The sequence below is a fragment of the Callithrix jacchus genome, chromosome 7, assembly GCF_049354715.1.
Source record: "Callithrix jacchus isolate 240 chromosome 7, calJac240_pri, whole genome shotgun sequence".
In the NCBI taxonomy this organism is placed as follows: domain Eukaryota; kingdom Metazoa; phylum Chordata; class Mammalia; order Primates; family Cebidae; genus Callithrix; species Callithrix jacchus.
The window spans coordinates 44,414,713-44,435,829 of record NC_133508.1 but is presented as its reverse complement, the minus strand read 5'-3'; the positions used below and the strand labels follow the sequence as shown (position 1 = coordinate 44,435,829).

The 21,117-nt window shown below is 46.2% G+C and overlaps 1 protein-coding gene across 2 annotated transcripts in view; it reads left to right on the top strand.

Moving 5' to 3' along the window:
• NOL9 (nucleolar protein 9) overlaps positions 1-20,049 on the top strand; it is a 34,137-nt gene extending 14,088 nt beyond the window's left edge. The window contains exons 7-12 of one of the 2 annotated variants that reach the window (XR_013519761.1): positions 8,949-9,110; positions 9,927-10,224; positions 10,877-10,988; positions 13,397-14,406; positions 15,396-15,529; positions 16,206-20,049. Coding sequence is in view for 1 of the 2 variants with exons in the window: in XM_035307588.3 (XP_035163479.1) it covers positions 8,949-9,110; positions 9,927-10,224; positions 10,877-10,988; positions 13,397-13,574; positions 15,396-15,529; positions 16,206-16,355 (1,034 nt within the window). In the remaining variant the exon portion in view is untranslated. The remainder of the gene's footprint in view (positions 1-8,948; positions 9,111-9,926; positions 10,225-10,876; positions 10,989-13,396; positions 14,407-15,395; positions 15,530-16,205) is intronic. The other variant, XM_035307588.3, reaches the window with a different exon arrangement.
• The last annotated feature ends 1,068 nt before the right edge of the window (positions 20,050-21,117 follow it).

Below are 21,117 nucleotides of genomic sequence, written 5' to 3'. Positions count from 1 at the left end.
AGTCCAGCTGGCAGGAGGATCACTTGAACCTGGGAGGTAGAGGTTGCTGTGAGCTGAGATTGCACCATTACGCTCGAGCCTGGGCAACAGAGTGAGATTCTGTCCAAATAAATGTATTCCTTTTGATGGCTGAATGTTACTCAATTGTAGGTATGTATCATATTTAGTTTATCCGTTCAGCTGTTGATGAACACTTGGGTTCTTTCTACATCTTGGCTTTCATGAACAGTGCTGCTATGAACATGGGTATACAAGTGTCTCCTCCAGATCCTGCCTTCAGTTCTTTCAGCTACATACCGAAGAGAGGAATTGCTGGGTCATGTGGTAGTTCTGTGTTTAATGTTTTGAGAACTGCCAAACTGCTTTTCACAGTAGCCACATTTTACTTTCCCAGCAGCAATGCACAAGAGTTCTAATTTTTCCATATCCTCACCAATGCTTAATTTGATTATAGCAGTCCGAGTGTGTGTGAAGTAATGTCTCATTTTGGTTTTGATTTATATTTCCTTAAATGACTAACGATGTTGAATGTGTACTTATTGGCTGTTTGTATATCTTTGGATAAATGTCTATTCCAGTTCTTGAATATTGTCTTTTTTTTTTTTTTGAGATGGAGTCTTGCTCTGTCCCCCAGGCTGGAGTGCAATGGTGCAATCTCGGCTCACTGCAACCATTGCCTCCTGGGTTCCAGTGATTCTCCTGTCTCAGCCTCCCGAGTAGCTGGGATTACAGGCCTGCACCACCACAGGAGGCTGGGAGGTCGAGGCTGCAGTGCGCTATGATCACACGGCTGCACTCCAGCTGGGTGACAAAGTGAGACTCTGCCTCTTAAAAAAAAAATTAAAATTAAAGGTAGTTTTCAGTGTAGAAGTCTTTCATCTTCTTGGTTATTGTACTACGTATTTTATTTATTGTTGCTATTTTAAATGAGATGGTTTTCTTCCTTTAAATTTATTTTTACTTTTTAATTTATTTTTTCATTGAGATGCTTTGTTTTAATTAATGAGATTGTTTTCTTGATTCTTTTTTGGATAGTTACATGTAAATGCTACGGTTTGTTTTCGTTTTTGTTTTTTTTACAGAACTGTTTCTCAGTGTGAAATGATTTTTAAACGTTGATTTTGTATCCTGCACTGGTACTGAATTCCTTTCTCAGTTGTACAGTTTCTTGAATCTTTTGGATTTTCCATATGTAAGATTGTGTCATCAGCAAATAGAAATAATCTCACTTTTTCATTTCCAGTTAAGGTGCCTTTATTTCTTCGTCTTCCCTAACTGCTCTTGCTTGGACCTTCAGTGTATGTTGAAAAGAGAGGCTGGCCTCAGTGGCTCACGCCTGTAATCCCAACACACTGGGAGGCCGAGGTGGGCGGATCACCTGAGGTCGGGAGTTTCCAAGCTGACCAACATGGAGAAGCCCTGTCTCTACTAAAACAAAAAACAAAACAAAACAAACAAACAAAAGTTAGCCAGTGTGGTGGTGCATGGCTGTAATCTCAGCTACTTGGGAGGCTGAGGCAGTAGAATCGCTTGAACCCTGGAGGTGGAGGTTGTGGTGAGGTGAGATCACGCTATTGCGCACCAGCCTGGGCTACAAGAGTGAAACTCCGTCTGAAACAAAAAAAAAAAAAAAAGAAAAGAAAAGAAAGAAAAAGGAGGCCCGGCACAGTGGCTCAATCCTGTAATCCCAGCACTTTGAGAGGCCAAGGTGGGCGGATCGCTTAAGTCAGGAGTTTGGGACCAGCCTGGCCAACATGGGGAAACACCCTCCTAAAAATATAAAAATTAGCCAGGCATGATGGCAGGCGTCTGCAATCCCAGCTCCTCTGGAGGCTGAGGCAGGAGAATTGCTTGAACCCAGGAGGTAGTTAGCCAGGATCTCCAAGATCGTGCCATTGCATTCCAGCCTGGGAGACAGGAGTGAAGCTTTGTTTCAAAAAAAAAAAAGAAAAAAGAGGCTGAGGGTGGAGGCTCATGCCTGTTATCCCAGCACCTTGGGAGGCCAAAGTAGGCAGATACAAAATATAAAAATTAGCTGGGCGTGGTGTCGGGTGCCTATAATCCCAGCTACTCAGGAGGCTGAGGCAGCAGAATTGCTTGAATCCAGGAGGCAGAGGTTGCAGTGAGCCAAGATTGTGCCACTGTACTCTAGCCTGGGCGACAAGAGCAAGACTATCTCAAAAAAAAAGAAAGAGCCAGGTGTGGTGGCTCATGCCTGTAATCGCAGCACGTTGGGAGGCAGAGGTGGGTGGATCACGAGGTCAGAAGTTCGAGACCCGCCTGGCCAACATGGTGAAATTCATCTCTACTAAAAATACAAAAATTATCCAAGCATGGTGGTGGGTGCCTATGATCCCAGCTGCTCGGGAGGCTGAGGCAGGAGAATCACTTGAACCTGGGTGGTGGAGGTTGCAGTGAGCCAAGACCGCGCCATTACACTCCAGCCTGGGCGACAGAGCGAGACTCTGACTCAAAAGAAAAGAGGAGTGAGTTCTTTATTCTTCTTTTTCAAGACTGTTTTGGCTTTCTAGCGCCCCTTACAATTCCATATGAATTTGAGGATCTGCTTTTCCATTTTTGTAGAAAACACTGTTTCCATTTTGAAAGGGATTGCATTGAGTCTGTAAATTGCTCTGAGTGGTATTGATACTTGACAAGGTTAAGTCTTCCCATCCTTCCTTAAAATTACACAATCGTGTTGCTTAGTGGCAAGGATATATCCTGAGAAATTCATCCTGTGTGAACATCCTAGAGGGTGCTACAAAAACCTAGATGGTCTTAGCCTACTCCGTACTTAGTCTCTGGCAGAGCCTGTGCTCCCAGGATACAAACCTGTACAGCATGTTACTGTACTATATATACCATAGGCAACTGTAGCACAGTGGTGTTTGTGTATCTAAACATAGGTAACCATAGGAAAGATACAATGTCAAGGCAGTGAGTGGCTCACACCTGTAATCCCTGCACTTTAAGAGGCCAAGGCAGGTGGACCAGTTGAAATCAGGAGTTTGAGACCAACTCCTGGCCAATGTGGTGAAACCCCATCTCTACTAAAAATGCTACTAAAAATAAAAAATTAGCCAGGCATAGTGGTGAGTGCCTGTAACCCCAACTACTCAGGAGGCTGAGGATAAGTGCTTGAACCTGGGAGATGGAGGTTGTAGTGAGCTGAGATCATGTCACTGCATGTGGGTGACAGAGTGAGACTCCATTTCATATTTATCTTCAATATTCCTGTACCGTTGAGCGTACTGTTTTTATTTGTGTACGGTCTAATCATATGACCTATTGTTTTCATATTTTCTCTCAACATTATACCTTGAGCTTGTACCATAAAGAGATTTGTGTTGGCTTCGAGTTGCATATTTATCTTCAATATTCCGAGACTCCATTTCAAAAAAAAAGAAGAAAAGGGAGACTAAAATTCAATATAAGAGATAACAAATGGGACGTGTGGAGCACTTACCATGAATGGAGCAAGCTTGCAGGGCTGGTGGTTGCTGTGGGTGAGTGGTAAGAAAATATAAGGGCTTGGATATTGCTGCACCCTACTCCCCTTTTCTTTTTTTGTTTTTGCTTTTGTGACAGAGTGTCACCCAGGCCGGAGTGCAATCGTACAACATCCACTCACTGCTGCTGTCTCCCAGGTTCAAGCAATTTTTGTGTCTCAGTCTCCCAAGTAGCTGGGATTCCAGATGCACCCCACCCAGCTCAGCTAATTTTTGTATTTTTGGTAGAGATGGAGTTTCACCATGTTGCCTGGGCCGGTCTGCAACTCCCAGCCTCAGTGATCTGCCCACCTCGGCCTCCCAAAGTGCTGGGATTACAGGCGTGAGTAATTCCAGGTACCCTTTTGTTTGTTTGTTTATTGGTGTGTTTTGGAAACAGGATCTCACCCTGTCGCCCAGGGTGGAGTGTAGAGGCGTGAACACAGCTCACTGCAGCTTTCACACCTGGGCTTTCATTATTCTCCTGCCTCAGCCTCCTGAGTAGCTGGGACTATGGGCATGCTATCACACTTGGCTAATTTTCAAATTTTTATAGAGGGCCCTATGTTGTCCACGCTTGTCTTGAATTCCTAGACTCAAGCAGTCCTCTTGCCTTGGCTTCCTAGAGCGCTTGGCTTACAGGCATGAGCCATCGTACTTGGCCTACTCTAGTCTTGTAAACACTATATACTTAGGCTATACTAAATTTATTTTAAAAATTTTTTTTTTTGGTTTTTTTTTTTTGAGACAGAGTCTTGCTGTTGCCCATGCTGGAGTGCAATGGCACAATCTTGGCTCACTGCAATCTCTAACTCACAGGTTCAAGGGATTCTCTTGCCTCACCCTCTCCATACAAAAAAATAAAAAATAAGCATTTGGGCTTGGTGGTGTGTGCCTGTAGTCTCAGCTAATTTCTTGTATTTTTTTTTTTTTAGTAAAGACTGGGTCTTACCATGTTGGCCAGGCTGGTCTTGAACTCCTAACCTCAGATGATTCACCCTCCTTGGCCTCCCAAAGTGCTGGGATTACAGGTGTGAGCCACTGTGCGAGGACTATTTTAAACATTTATTTATTTGATGGTTAACCTCCTGCCTCAGCCTTCCCGGTAGCTAGAACTACAGGCACTCACCACTACACCCAGCTGCTTATTTTTTATTTTTTTCTAGGGAAAGGGCTGCCCAGGCTGGTCTCAAACACCTGACCTCATGTGATCCTTTCATCTCAGCCTCCCACAGTGCTGGGATTATGGGCGTGAGGCACTCCACCAAGCATTTTTTAACTTTTTTACTGTTCTGTAGTAACAGCATAAATCACTAATGCAAATGTAGCTGTAACAAAAATACCTTCTTTATATCTCTTCTGTAAGCTGTTTCCCATTTTAAAATTAATGTATTTTATCTTTTATTTCTTATATTTTTTGGAGTGGGGCCTTACTGTGTCACCAGGCTGGAGTGAAGTGGTGCCATCTCGGCTTGCAATCTCCAACTCCCAGGCTTGAGCAGTCTGCCCACTCTCCCGAGTAGCTGGGACGACAGGCATGCACCACTATGACCGGCTAATTTTTGTATTTTTTAGTAGAGATGGGATTTCCCCATGTTGCCCAGGCTGGTCTCAAACTCCCAAGCTCAAGCAGTCCACCATCCTCAGCCCAGCAAAATGCTGGGATTATAGGTGTGAGCCACTGTGCCTGACCTATTTGTTATTTTAAAAAACCTTTTGGTTTAAAAATTAAGACACATCCAGATGAGGATTCTTAAAATAAAATAAAACTAAGACACAAACACACACTTTAGCCTACACAGCGTGAAGATGCTCAGTTTCAATACCTGCCCCTACCACATCCTGTCCCATTAGAATATCTCCAGGGTTAGCAGCACGCAGGGAGCTGTCATCTGTGATCATGATGCCTTCTGGATAATGCTTGAAGGACCTGCTGGAGGCTGCTTTACAATTCAGTGTTTTTTATGTGTAGAAGGAGTACACTCTAAAATAATGTTTAAAAATATACCATAGTAAGCCAGGTGCGATGGCTCACGCCTGTAATCCCAACACTTTGGGAGGCTGAGGCGGGCGGATCACAAGGTCAGGAGATTGAGACCATCCTGGCCAACATGGTGAAACCCCGTCTCTACTAAAAATACAAAAATAAGCTGGGCGTGGTGGTGCGTGCCTGTAGTCCCAGCTACTCAGGAGGCTGAGGCAGGAGAATTGCTTGAACCCAGAAGGTGGAGGTTGCAGTGAGGCGAGATCGTGCCATTGCACTCTAGTCTGGGTAATAACAGCGAAACTCCACCTCAAAAAAAAAAAAAAAAAAAATATATATATATATATATATATATATATATATATATATATACACCATAGTAAATACATAAACTGGTAATAGTCATTTATTATCAGTCAAGTATGATGTATGGTACATAATTATGTGTGTTATACTTGAGGTTACTAGGTGGTAGGAATTTTTCAGCTCCATTAAAATCTCATGAATATACACCTACTATATAACCACCATAATTAAAAATAATTTTCTTTTTTACTCTCAGGGGACTACCATTGTATATGCAGTCTGTTGAGTAAAATGTCATAATGGGCCAGGCATGTTGGCTCATGCCTGTAATCCCAGCACTTTTAGAGGCTGAAAAGGGCAGATCACTTGAGGTCAGGAGTTCAAGACCAGCCTGGCCTACGTGGTGAAACGCCGTCTCTGCTAAAAATATAAAAATTAGCCAGCATGGTGGTGTGCTCCCGTAATCCCAGCTACTTGGGAGGTTGAGGCATGACAATTGCTTGAACCTTGCGTGTGGAGGTTGCAGTGAGCTATTGTGCCACTGCACTGCAGCCTAGGCAACAGAGAGACTCTGTCTGAAGAAAAAAATGTCATTATGTAGCACATGAGTATATATATTACACTTATACATACTTTTTTTTTTTCTGAGACGGAGTTTCGCTGTTGTTACCCAGATTGGAGTGCAATGGCACGATCTCAGCTCATTGCAACCTCCGCCTTCTGGGTTCAAGCAATTCTCCTGCCTCAGCCTACCGAGTAGCTGGGACTACAGGCGCGCACCACCATGTCCAGCTAATTTTAGTATTTTTAGTAGAGATGGGGTTTCACCTTGTTGACCAGGATGGTCTCAATCTCTTGACCTAGTCATCCACCTGCCTCGGCCTCCCAAAGTGCTGGGATTATAGGCGTGAGCCACTGCGCCCGGCCTACCTTTTTTTTTTTTAGACAGAGTCTCACTCTGTTGCACAGGCTAGAGTGCAGTGGCACGATCTTGGCTCACTGTGACCTCTGCCTCCTAGGTTCAAGCAGTTCTTCTGCCTCAACCTCCTGAGTACCTGGGATTATAGGCACACACCACCATGCTGGCTAATTTTTATATTTTTAGCAGAGATGGCGTTTCACCATGTTGGCCAGGCTGGTCTTGAACTCCTAACGTTAAGTTATTCTCCTGCCTTGGCCTCCTGAAGTGCTAGAATTATAGGTGTAAGCTATAATTACATGACCCCATGACCCAGCTGATCCTGTCAAAAGAAGAAAAAGAGAGCGACGGAGAGAGATAAAGAAAGAAAGCTGGCTCTCATTCTTAATACATTAATTTATCTGTACAATATACCTGCGTATAAGTAGCCTCTCTGCCCTGCCGGCCACCTCCTAGGACCCGTCTGCCTACTCAGCTCCTCTTATGTCCTAGGTGCCACCTGTGCCCTTGACCTGGGCCCTCCAACTCTACTGACCCTAGCCATTCCATGGCTCCATCCGTTTTTGAGCACTGTGTTAACTTTCAGGGAAAACAGGAAGTTCTGGGGTCATCTTTCACTTTCTCTTCCATAGCCTTGGAATAAGCTATTTTTCCAGAAAGCCCTGGCTCCTTTTCATGCAGAGAGATTGAAACCAGAGTTTCAGTACTGTGTGTGCTTGTTGCCTCTGGTGTGTCATTATTTCTAGATCCCCTCAGTGCACAGAGCTAGCATATATTGCACATTTAAACCCACACATACTATATGTATCTCTGTATGTATGCATAAAGATCTGTACTTCTGTGAATACTTTTTCTATCTGTTTCTTTAAATCATGAGGCTGGGCACAGTGGCTCATGCATGTTATCCCAGCACTATGGGAGGCCAAGGCAGTTGGATCACTTGAGGTCAGGAGTTTAGAGACCAGCGTGGCCAACATAGCAAAACCTCATCCCTACTAAAAAAATCCAAAAATTAGCAGGCGTGGTGGTGGGCACCTGTAATCCAAGCTACTTGGGAGGCTGAGGCATGAGAAATCACTTGTACCCAGGAGGGGGAGGTTGCAGTGAGCTGAGATTGTGCTACTGCACTCCAGCCTGGGGAACAAAGTGAGACTCCATCTCAAAAAAAAAAAAAAGATAAAAGATAAAAATGAAAAAGTAAATAAATAAAGCCATGAGTTTACGACTTATTCCGATTCCAGCTTAACACCCCAGGGGTCATTCTGGTTAGCCTTCCTTGCTTTCATATTTGTAAGTTCTTTCTCTGGTGGTACCTGGATGTGATTAGACTATATTTGCATATAGTATAATCTATAGAAGTCCAGTCTTCGCTAGACTATACAGGTCATATCTTCTGCTGCTGGCTGCCCCACATCCCTGCCCTTACTGGCCCCAACCTTGAAGGGAGCCTCGCTGGCTGAATTCCAGCTCCCATCATAGTGGCCACTTTGACAGTTGAATCTCTGTCACAGATGGCCTCGCTGCAATCACACTGACCCAGGTCATCTCCCTGCTGACCCTGTCACACACAGTCCAGGTCACTGGCTTGCTGAGTGTGCTGGCCTGCCCTCATTAGCTGCTCAGCTCCCTGTACCTGACCAGAGGAGATGTGTCATGATTAGGAGTGGACGCAGGAGCCAGGCCCTCTGGGTTCAAGCCAGCTTGCTATTTACTGGCTCACTGACCTTGTTCAGGTCAGTCTCTTTCCCAATTTCCTCATCTGTAAAAATGAAGATACTACTATCTGCCTCAGGGTCGTTAGGAGAATTAGGGGCTCTATATGAAAGGCCTAGGGCAGAGTCAGTGCTGTATTCCTGTAAGAGACATGTGGTTATTCATTGTCCTTTCATGGGGATAGAAACCGTGCAAGAGTGGGGACGTTTTTCTCTTTTGTTTACAGATATGTCCCAAATCACTGGAACAAGCCTCTTCAGCAGTTAGCAGATTTATGTGTTCGTTGAATGAATGGCCATTGTAGGACATAATTGGCATTAGCCATTTATGTGAAAGTGAGCATATCTTTGTGTTAAGTTGAAAGCTTAGATTTCCAAAAATGGAATTGGAGTGTCCCTGCAGGTAGGATGGTCTCATACTTCCTAACGTTCTTTGTTAGTGATGATGGCTGAAATAAAACCCTCCCCACCTTTTAACTAGCCAGGATTGATTACTCATCCTCCCTTACTCATCTCATTACTCACCTTTGTCTTCTTAGGACCACCTTTCACGCACCTGAGGACACCACAGAAGATGGTATATTATGGGAAACCTTCTTGTAAAAACAACTTTGAGAATTATATTGACGTAATAAAATATGTGTTCAGTGCTTACAAGAGAGAGTCCCCTCTCATCATCAACACTATGGGATGGGTTTCAGGTAAGCCACATCTGAACGTCTGCAAGGGAAGGACAGGCAGTGTGAGTAGCTGTTGACTTTCAGACATCCACATTGAAGCCCAGTTGTTTGGTTCTTTTTTTTTTTTTTTTTTTTTTTTTTTTGAGACGGAGTTTCGCTCGTTACCCAGGCTGGAGTGCAATGGTGCGATCTCGGCTCACCGCAACCTCCGCCTCCTGGGTTCAGGCAGTTCTCCTGCCTCAGCCTCCTGAGTAGCTGGGATTACAGGCACGCACCACCATGCTTAGCTAATTTTTTGTATTTTGAGTAGAGACGACGTTTCACCATGTGGACCAGGATGGTCTTGATCTCGTGATCCACCCGCCTTGGCCTCCCAAAGTGCTGGGATTACAGGCTTGAGCCACCGCGCCCGGCCCTTTTTTTTTTTAATTGAGACAGGATCTCACTCTGTCACCCAGGCTGGAGTGCAGTGGCATGATCTTGGCTCACTGTGTGCTCCACCTCCCGGGATCCAGTAATCCTCCCACCTTAGCCTCCCAAGTAGCTGAACCAAAGGTGTGCGCCACTATGCCCAGCTAATTTTTGTAGTTTTAGTAGAAGTGGGGTTTTGCCATGTTGGCCAGGCTAGTCTCAAACTTCTGGCCTCCAGTGAACCGCCCACCTTGGCCTGACAAAGTGCTGAGATTACAAACATGAGCTGCTGCTCCCAGCCAAAGCCCAGTTTTAAGACCATCTTACTGACGGTTTCTTTGTCTTAGAACAAATGCACCCATTTGTAATATGAATGTGTCACTGTTCTTGAGTGTGTCAGCTGTGCTAATGTCTCCTTCCTCACAGACCAGGGGCTCCTGCTTCTCATTGATCTGATCCGATTGCTGTCTCCCAGCCACGTGGTTCAGTTCAGCTCTGACCACAGTAAATGCATGCCAGACCTTACCCCGCAGTATGTAGATGACATAGACGGCTTGTACACAAAAAGCAAGACCAAGATGAGAAATCGAGGTTTCAGACTTGTGGAATTTGCAGACGCTTTGGAATTTGCTGATGAAGAAAAAGAGATTCCAGTTGAGTTCACTGGACATAAACTGATATCCGTTTATACGGATTTTGCATTCAGAATAACCCCAAGAAATAGGTAACTAAACCTCATTTGGCTGAAGAACTACATTTTCTTCCATTGAAAAAGGCCTGAGTCCCCTAAAATCTTCAGGTCTGTCACAGCTGTGCATTTGCAAAGAAGAACCAGTTGTTTTCTGAACTGTTATTCCCAGTGGAAATATCCAGAAGTGGCCCCTCCCTCTGGCTGCCAGCAGCTTTGACATAAAGGAGAGTCTTTTTTTGTTTTTGAGACGGAGTTTCGCTTCCATCACTCAGGCTGGAGTGCAATGGCGCAATCTCGGCTCACCACAACCTTCGCCTTCTGGGTTCAGGCAATTCTCCTGCCTCAGCCTCCTGAGTAGCTGGGATTACAGGCACACGCCACCATGCCCAGCTAATTTTTTGTATTTTTAGTAGAGACAGGGTTTCACCATGTTGACCAGGATGGTCTCAATGTCTTGACCTCGTGATCCACCTGCCTCGGCCTCCCAAAGTGCTGGGATTACAGGCATGAGCCATTGCGCCCGGTAAAGGAGTCTTTACCTTCTGTTTTTCCAGTCAGGGTCTGTCAAGTGGGGGCAGCTTCAGAAAGCCCAGTACTCTGAAAATGTGGCCTGTGTGATGACAGCTGTGGGAGATGGCCACGGAGGGTTAAATCCTTATTTACCTTGTTCTGAATTGCTTTTCAGAGAATTACATAACAAAATTCTTCGAGAGCTGTCTGTCTTGAGTTACCTTAGCCAGCTGCAGCCCCCGATGCCAAAACCACTTACTCCTTTACATAGCCTGACACCCTATCAGGTAATCTGAACATACAGGAGAAATTGTCTTCATTTTGTTAACACACAACGTCTGTGGTTTTCTGTGTGCTGCTCAGTCTTCTAACCACGCCATAACTCGTTGCTCATGTAATCCTCAGAACAACCCAGTGATCTAGGTTCTGTTGTTACTCCCATTTTACAGATGGGGAAACTGAGATGCAGAGAGGCTGAGGGACTCAGCACAAGGGGCCGGCCTGACATGCAGGCCCAGGTAGTCTAGCTCCAGTGACTGCTCTTAGCCATGGCGCTGTGATGAGGATCAGTGTTGCTCCGTGCTGGGTTTGAATGTCCCACCTGGTCCCAGTGGCTGCTCCAGCACTTCCCCTTTTCAGCCGTAGGACGGGGGTGGTACTGGACCTGAGAGAGTGATTGTGTGGATTCAGGGAGCATTCACAATGGAACCTGGCACCCAGAGAGCACTCTTCTTTTTTTCTTTTTTTTTGAGATGGAGTTTTGCTCTTGTTGCCCAGGCTGGAGTGCAATGGGGCAATCTCAGCTCCCTGTAACCTCTGCCTCCTAGGTTCAAGCGATTCTCCTGCCTCAGCCTCCCGAGTAGCTGGGATTATAGGCATGCACCACCACCACGCCCAGCTAATTTTTTTGTATTTTTAGTAGAGAAGGGGCTTCTTCATGTTGGTCAGGCTGCTCAGGTGATCCACCCTCCTTGACCTCCTAAAATGCTGGGATTACTGGTGTTAGCCACTGCGCTCGGGCAGAGAGCACTCACTCTGAAAGTATTTCACATTACTATTGTCAAAAGTGGATTCCAACACCAGAGTATTTGCTACTTGGAATCCAGGGTGCTAAGGATTATTTTGGGAGGAAAGCACGATAGCGTTAGGATTGAGGATGAAGGAAAAACAGAGCTAGCAGTAGGTAGCACTTCTGAAGCGCTTACTCTGCAGTACTCTGTTCTAAGCCTGCGTTAACGCCACTCCTCACCGTGGTCCTGTTACTACCACCATTTTACAGATGGTAAAACCAAGGCCAGGGACTGGGAGTCCGCCTGAAGTTGTGTAGTCAAAGTTGAGGATGAGACTGAAGCCTGCACTCCCGGCAGGAGTGCAGTGGCACAATCTTGGCTCACTGCAACCTCCACTTCCTGGGTTCAAGTGATTCTCAATTCTAGTGCCTCAGCCTCCCAAGTAGCTGGGACTACAGGTGTGCATCACCGTGTCCAGCTAATTTTTTTTTTTTTGACATGTAGTCTTGCTCCTGCCACTCAGGTTGGAATGCAGTGTCATAATCTTGGCCCACTGCAACTTCTGCCTCCTGGGTTCAAGCCTCAGCCTCCTGAGTAGCTGGGACTACAGGCATGTGCTACCATGCCCAGCTAATTTTGGTATTTTTTGTAGAGACCAGGTTTTGCCACTTTGCCCAGGCTGATCTTGACCTTATTTTTTATTTTTTGAGACCAAATCTCGCTCTGTTGCCCAGGCTGGGATGAGTGGCACAATCTCAGCTAATTACCTCCTAAGTAGCTGGGATTATTTTGGAAGGCCAAGGTGGGTAGATCATTTGAGGTCAAGAGTTTAAGACCAGCCTGGCCAACATGGCAAAACCTGGTCTCTACTAAAAATACGAAAATTAGGCTGGGTGTGGTGGCTATGCCTATAATCCCAGCAGTTTGGGAGGCCAACTGGTGACAGATCTGGCTGACAGTGGGCAGATCATGAGGTCAGGAGTTCAAGACCAGCCTGGCCAACATGGTAAAACCCCATCTCTACTAAAAATATAAAAATTAGTCTCCCAAGTAACGGATTACAGACACACACCACCATCCCTGGCTAATTTTTGTGTTTTTAGTAGAGATGGGATTTCACCATTTTGGCTGGGCTGGTCTCGAACTCCTGACCTCGTGATCCACCCACTTCAGTCTCCCAAACTGCTGGAATTACAGGCGTCAGCCACCACACCTCACCCAGTGTTTTTACTTTTTTTTTTTTTTGGAGACAGTGTCTCTACTCTGTTGCCCAGGCTGGAGTGCAGTGGCAGTGGCATGATCTTGGCTCACTACAACCTCCCGTCTCTCAGGTTCAAGCAATCCTCCTGCCTCAGCCCCCCCACCCCACCTCAGTAGATGGGATTACAGGCATGTGCCACCATGCTTGGCTAATTTTTGCTTTCTTAGTAGAGGCAGGGTTTTGCCATGTTGGCCAGGCTGGTCTTGAACTCCTGACCTCAGGTGGTACACCCACCTCAGCCTCTCAAAGTGCTGGGATTATAGGTGGGAGCTACCATCCCCAGCCATTTTTATTCTTTAGAGATAATTTTGGGTAGGCACTTTGGCAGACCTAGCCAAAGATAGCTGGCTAATCTAATTGTAGAAATTACAAGTAGTCTTTCAAAGTAGCAATGAATAGAGTGAGATGCAAATTCATTTTCCAGGTCCCTTTTAATGCAGTTGCACTCCGGATTACCCACTCTGATGTCGCCCCTACCCATATACTGTATGCTGTGAATGCCAGCTGGGTTGGTCTTTGCAAGATCCAGGATGACGTCAGAGGATACACGAATGGGCCCATCCTGCTTGCCCAGACTCCGATATGTGACTGCTTGGGGTTTGGTGAGTCTGAGAGTAAAACATACCTGTCCATAAACCTACTGAAAAGGATCCACTGCTTCAACTGTAAATGACTGGTCTTGACCTTTAGCTGTGTCTAAGTTGCAGAGATCAGAGAACTCCCCACTTGTCTATACAGCATGCCTTAGGGGTTGGGGCTACGAAGGAAGCAGCTGTTTCTCTGCGTCGTCTGCCGGCTCCCATAAATGTAGGCTTCCTAAGGGCCTGGGCTTGGCTTGGCCCTCTTATTCTTGCTTGACACTTCTCCCCTAGGCTGCCTCAGTCACTGCTGGGCCCTAAATCCATCTTTAGGGGTTCCCTTTCCGCAGTGTCCTCCAACACAGCTGTGTAGCTGTGTTCCAAACCACCTTGCCAGCAGGTATCTCCAGAGTGTCTCAGTGGCATGCAGACCTGGGGCCCTGAGGGTCCTCCTGCCTGTACCCTCTCCTCCTTGCCCCAGGCTCATGCTTGGTCTATTGGAAGATTCACTGTGATGTCCAGGTTAGACCCTGGCCCCTCTTGGCATCCCCTGGTCTTCATTTGCTACTTTCAGCCATTAGCTGATCTGGTGGCTTCTGTCTTCAAAATATGTCAGCTTCCTCTACCTGTTCTCACCTTGCTAGTCAGCCACCAGCATCTGCTGAAAAGTTTCTTAAATGAACTTTCCACTTCTACTCTTAAAAACTTTATCCCCACAGCCAGGAATGACCTGAACCCAGGTGCAGCTGTGCCACAGCCTGGCACTTCCCATGGCTCAGATCCAGGGTCTGGACCGGGGCTGAAGTGCCCAGTGGGATTGGGTCCCCACCTCCTTGACCAGCCCTGGCTTCCCGAGGTCAGTGAATGTGTAGTTTTGGAAGGGTGTGGAGCTAAGTAATCCCAGATTAGCAAAGTCCTGAAATGCACACTTCAGATTTGGACAACTCTGTATTTCTCAGAAGCATTTCCACAGAAATTGTGTCGTTTAGGACACACCACAAAGGAGGAACAGTGATGGGGAAAGGTCGGGTTATTTTCCGTATGTTCCTTAGTGGTGGATTTTTCTCCCTGGCCTGTACTCACCTTAATTAAAACAATCTAAGACTTTTTTTTTTTTTTGAGGCAAAGTCTTTCTCTGTCTATTTGGGCTGGTCAAGGAGGTGGGGTTCAAGGTGAGGTTGCATGAGCAACCTCCACTTCTTGGGTTCAAGTGATTCTTGTGTCTCAGACTCTCAAGGAGCTGGGATTATAGGTACGTGCCACCACACCCGGCTGATTTTAATATTTTTAGTAGAGACGGGGTTTCACCATGTTGGCCAGGCTGGTCTCCAACTCCTGACCTCAGGTGATCCACCTGCTCGGCCTCCCAAAGTGCTGGGATTACAGGTGTAGCCCCCGCGCCCGGTCCAATTTAGGACTTTTGCATGTAGACCATTTTGGTTCCTTATAACTGAGCAAAGGGAAGGTACAAACGGTCTGAATTTTCAAGGACTCCATCTTTTGGCTCTTTGTATTTTCTATTTTTTCAGCCTCCTGAGTAGCTGGGATTACAGGTGCACACCACCAGGCCCAGCTAATATTTTCTATTTTTAGTAGAGATGGGGTTTCACCGTGTTGCCCGGGGTGGTCTCGAACTGCTGAGCTCAGGTAGTCCACCCACCTCTGCCTCCCAAAGTGCTGGGATCACAGGCTTGAGCCATTGCACCCGGCCAGCTCTTTGTATTTTCAAAACAAAACGGAACTGAAATAAAGACTTATGTTCAAAGCCATTCTGCAGTTTCTAGTGGTGGGGAGGTTTGATGTCTTCCGAAACGCTGATTTTTGTGTTGTGCCCCTGTCTTGAAGGCATCTGTAGAGGCATTGACATGGAGAAGCGGCTGTACCACATCCTCACCCCTGTGCCCCCAGAAGAGCTAAAGACCGTGAATTGTCTGCTCGTTGGAGCTATTGCCATTCCTCATTGTGTCCTTAAGTGCCAGGTGAGTCTTACCCTGGGCACGGCCCTGGAAGGAGCCTACTCAGGCCCACAGGAAGTGAGGAGCTGAAGTGGGGTCAAGGGTCATGGTAATGGGTGATCTGGGAAACCTATGCTTTGTTATAGATCCTGAATGAGGCAAGGCACTTTCAGGGCTGCCTCCGAGGCCTGAGACAATGAATCACTGTCACTCATGGTCCAAACTCCCGTGGTGGAGACTTTACCACAGGAGTAGGTTGCGCTGGAGCAAGCAGAGGCCCTCCCAGGTTGTCCTCCTAAGGACAGTCTTCAGACGCATCACAGGACCGGGACAAGGCATCTGTGTGCCCCAGAGCCAGCCCCAGGGGCTTTGAGTGGGCTCTGAGGACAGGATGTTCCTACCATTCTCATCCTCTGGTGTCTCTCATTTGAGAGGGATGCACACTCCACCCCCACTCAGCATCATGCTGTTTGCTGTGTTCAAAGAATGCGACAGAAGGGAGGCACTGGCACGTTTGTTACCAGGCCAGTTGCTTAAAGAGGGCTCTGAAGGAAGGGATCAAATGCCTTAAAAGTGAGAAGTCCCTACTCAGACTGTGTCACTGTGACACTATCTTCTGGGTGCGAGAGAACGCGCTGTAAACTCCTCTAGGCTGGACCTGAGGTGTTTCTATGCCTTCTCTTTGTGTTTCCATTTTCAGCGTGGGGTCGAAGGGATAGTACCTTATGTCACAACGGATTACAATTTTAAACTTCCTGGAGCATCGGAGAAAATTGGAGCAAGAGAACCTGAGGAGGCACATAAAGAGAAACCATACCGAAGGCCCAAGTTCTACCGAAAAATGAAGTGATGCTCGTGTTTTTACTAAGGGAAGAAACTTTCCTGCCAGAAAGCCTTGTCTCAAGCCTGACCACAAGAGGCATGATGGAGTTTCACGGCCATGAATGGCGTCCTTATTAACAACAGTGTTTTCTGTGTAATTCGTGAATGTCATATAGTAGTCTTAAGTTTCTCTTTTAAAGCTGCATGAGCTAGAATTTGCTCTAGTCTTCTGTGAGCTACTTATACTTGTCTGGTGTGCTTTCCAGAGGGAGTAAAATGGCAGGAAACAGTTTATGTGCCATTAAAACAGACATTCCTCAGAAAGTTCTTCAAGGACCTGGTTATTAGAATCAGGATAAAAATAAGGAAACTGGGGCCATAACAATGTACCGAGAAGGAAGGAAGAAGGTCGGCCTGCAGTATCTCAAGCATCATGGATACAAGGGCTCGCCGCGTGCAGGCCTGGGGGCCGGTGGTCTGCCTCCTTGGAGCCAGTGTGAATGGTCACAGCCCTGAGGTGGTCATTTCATCCCAGTCCATTTGGTACGATTGTACTTGGTCTACATTCAATCAAGGTTTAATAGATAGGGCCAGGCATGGTGGCTCACTCACACGCCTGTAATCCTAGCACTTTAGGAGGCTGAGGCCAGAGGATTACTTGAGCCTCAGAGTTCCACGTTGGAGTACACCAGCTATTCCAGCCTAAGCAACAGAGTAAGACCTTATCTCTCAAAAAGGAAAAGAAAAATTTAAACGTGTTTAATAGATAAGTTTGGAGTCCAGAGCCCTTCTTTTTTTTTAATCCTGTGGTTTAATGCTGAGGAAATTGCTTTGAAATCTGGAAAACCTTTTCTGGAGGCTTTTTTTTTTTTGAGACGGAGTTTCACTCTTGTTACCCAGGCTGGAGTGCAATGGCGTGATCTCGGCTCACCACAACCTCTGCCTCCTGGGTTCAGGCAATTCTCCTGCCTCAGCCTCCTGAGTAGCTGGGACTACAGACACACGCCACCATGCCCAGCTAATTTTTTGTATTTTTAGTAGGGACGGGGTTTCACTATGTTGACCAGGATGGTCTCGATCTCTTGACCTCATGATCCACCCGCCTCGGCCTCCCAAAGTGCTGGGATTACAGGCTTGAGCCACCGCACCCGGCCTTCTGGAGGCTCTTAAAAAGATTGGTCCAAATTGACTTCTGATCTGAGGCTGAAGACAACCACAGGGCAGAGCTGGAGACTAGGCTGTTTGGAAGAAGGACTGGCAGACCAGCTCTTGGGAAAGCTCCGCTTATGCTTGTGGGAGGCTGGACCTGAATCTGCACCTGTGAACAGCTCTGCTATTTAGAGCTTTCTTTCGGGGGTGCTAGAGGCTGTTGGCCAGATGGTCATTCTTCATGTTCTTTGTGGAGCTTCCGGCCCTCTGTCCTTTAGGTTGGAAGTGGTTTGTATAAACATGTGATGGGACCAGGTCGCAACGTTGTTGTGTTGCAGGCAGCAGGATACTTACTGGGGCTGAGGTTCAAACTGGTATTGTGGCCACCACTTTGTCAGAATTTCATCTTCCCAGCACCATCACCTTGTAAGACTGTTACTAGGATGTGTGGGTTTTAACAGTCTATTCAATTAAACTTGGTTATTATTGTCTTTAGTATTTTATGGTGGCCCCTCAGCATCTCTTAGACCCAACAGCAGAAGGCTTAAAATAAGCACAGGAAGCCTTGCTACTGTGATTTGTTTTGATGCCTTTGAGACCATGGTTTTGGCTTCTCAGTTGCTTCTTATTTACATTGAAACCTAGCTCTTTCACATCATGTTTTACTCTGTCGGCCTTGTGAAGAATTTTAAGACAATCCACCACCATCAGCTTTTTCCCTTTCTCCAGTTCCTTGTATCTTCACAGAGATACTCATGCAGGTCATTCCCAGCAAGGCTCTGGAAGAATGAAACTGGTGCCCTATAATTGCATTTGCATTAAACCTAGATTTGCCTTTAGCCTTTAAATGCGGGCCTGTATGAAGGTCAAGTCTTTCTTCAGTCCCTGTCAGTAAATAAAAAAACGTTGCCCCTAGAGGGAGCTGTCAGCTGTTGGTCAGGTGGCCGTACTGGGGCTGGAGTTGGCCCAGGGAGCTATAGGGGCTTAGAGAAGGAGGTTCGCAGATCCGGGAGACTGGGCCGCAGTCAGCTCTAGCTTGTGCCGGTCAGACCTGGAGCAGCCTCGTTCCCTGGGGATGACTGTTCATTCCATTATTAATGGCAGTGGCCTCTCTTCTCTCTTCTCCTCTTCTTTTTTCTTCTTTTCTTTTCTTCTCTTTTCTGAGACAGAGTTTGGCTCTTGTTGCCCAGGCTGGAGTACAGTGGTGCAGTCTCGGCTCACTGCAACCTCTACCTCCTGGGTTCAAGTGATTCTCTTGCCTCAGCCTCCTGAGTAGCTGAGATTACAGGCATGCGCCACCATGCCCAGCTAATTTTGTATTTTTAGTAGACGGGGTTTCACCATGCTGGTCAGGCTGATTTTGAACTCCTGACCTCAGGTGATCTACCGACTTCGGCCTCCCAAAGTGTTGGGATTACAGGAGTGAGCCACTGCGCCCAGCTAATGGACATTCAGAGGAAGAACAAGATTGGACTGTTTTTCCACAGTCCATTGTGGGTTGGATTGGTTAGCAAGGAGTTCTCCATTGGAGCTATTTTTTACAAAAACATAGTGTTTTCTTTTTTTGTTTTTTGAGATAGAGTCTTGCTTTGTCACCAAGGCTGGAGTGCAGTGGCAAGATCTCAGATCACTGCGACCTCTGCCTTCTGGTTCAAGCAATTCTCCTGCCTCAGCCTCCCAAGTAGCTGGGATTACAGGTGCATACCACTACACCTGGCTAATTTTTGTATTTTTTGCAGAGATGGGTTTTCACCTTATTGGTCAGGCTGGTCTCGAACTCCTGACCTCAGGGGATCTGCCTGCCTCAGCCTCCCAAACTGCTGAGATTACAGGCGTGAGCCACTGTGCCCGGCCTTCTTAATAATTTTTGTATGTCATTTCCAAAGTATCCCAAGTAGCTGGAATTACAGGCATCTGCCACCACACCTGGCTAATTTTTTTTGTATTTATAGTAGGGATGGGGTTTCACTATGTTGGCCAGGCTGATCTCGAACTCATGACCTTGTGATTTGCCCACCTTGGCCTCCCAAAGTGATGGGATTACAGGCGTGAGCCACCATGCCTGGCTTATGCACATGCTTATTTTAAGAAAATGTAGAAATAGGCAACTTAAAAAGTGAAAAGTGACCTCTGTCTCCTGGGTTCAAGCGATTCTCCTGCCTCAGCCTCCCGAGTAGTTGGGATTACAGGTGCACACCACCATGCCCGGCTAATTTTGTATTTTAAGTAGAGATTGGGTTTCCCCATGTTGGTCAGGCTGGTCTCAAACTTCCAACCTCAGGTGATCTACCCGCCTTGGCCTCCCAAAGTGCTGGGATTACAGGCATGAGCCAGTGCGCCTGGCCTACTTTTAAAATTTTATAAGCAGCTTACAAATGTAGAAAATGATCCTCCAGCCCTCCACCACATCATATGTAATCACGGACACCATGAATTGTGTCTGCTGGGGATATTCTGTGTTTGTGTCTGTGTATGTGTGCACGTGTATTTTACAAAACATGTATAGTTTCTGTCCAGCTCTTTTCAGTTAACTGATGAACTTCTGTATCATTAAATATTTTTGAGAACATGAATTTAATTGTTGTGTAATTTTTATGTAGATAATTTATTCCAGGAAATCACTTAAGTGTCTAGAAGAAATCATAGCAAAAAAACATTGGAAGGGAAAAAAATGTTGGAAGGAGATCACTGAAGTCCAGAGACTCCAGCAAATGCCTGTGATGTGTGTGTGTTTTGTTTTTCTTTTTGAGACGGAGTCTCCCCTCTGTTGCCCAGGCTGGAGTGCAATGGCGCGATCTCGGCTCACTGCAGCCTCCACCTCCTGGGTTCAAGTGATTCTCTTCCCTCAGCCTCCCAAGTAGCCGAGATTACAGGCGCCCACCGTGATGCCTGGCTAATTTTTGTGTTTTTTGTAGAGGTAGGATTTCACCATGTTGGCCAGGCTGGTCTGGAATACCTGGCCTGTTTTGTTGTTTTTAACCATTTAAGTACTGAGTGCAGTGGGAGTTTATTTTTAATTTTATTTTTAAAAAATGTTTACCTTTATTGAATTATTGCATCACTTTTACCTAATTTGGGGCAGCAGGAGGATGTTTCTTTTCTTTTTTTTTTTTTTTTTTTTTTGAGATGAAGTCTCACTCTGTCCCTTGGGCTGGAGTTCAATGGCTCAATCTTGGCTCACTGCAACCTCCACCTCCTGGGTTTAGGTGATTCTCCTGCCTCAGCCTCCTGAGTAGCTGGGATTACAGGCATCTGCCACCACACCTGCCTAATTTTTTGTTTTAGTAGGGATGGCGTTTCACTTTGTTGGCCAGGCTGATCTCAAACTCCTGACCTCGTGATTCACCCGCCTCTGCCTCGCAAAGTGCTGGGATTATGGGTGTGAGCCACTGCACCTGGCCTATTTTTAATTTTGTCACTGACTTGGAGCTCAAGGGGGAGTTTATTTCATTTTTCTGTCTTGGTCCATATGTAAGTAAAGGGGATGTTTCATTCTTTCTGTACTGTCTTTGGGAGTGTATTAGAAGGAAAAAGGGCTTTGCTCCCGGAAGAGTTCAAGTTTTTTTTAAAAAAATGACTCATGCCTGTAATCCCAGCACCTTGGAATGCTGAGGCAGGAGGATCACTTGAGGCCAAGAGTT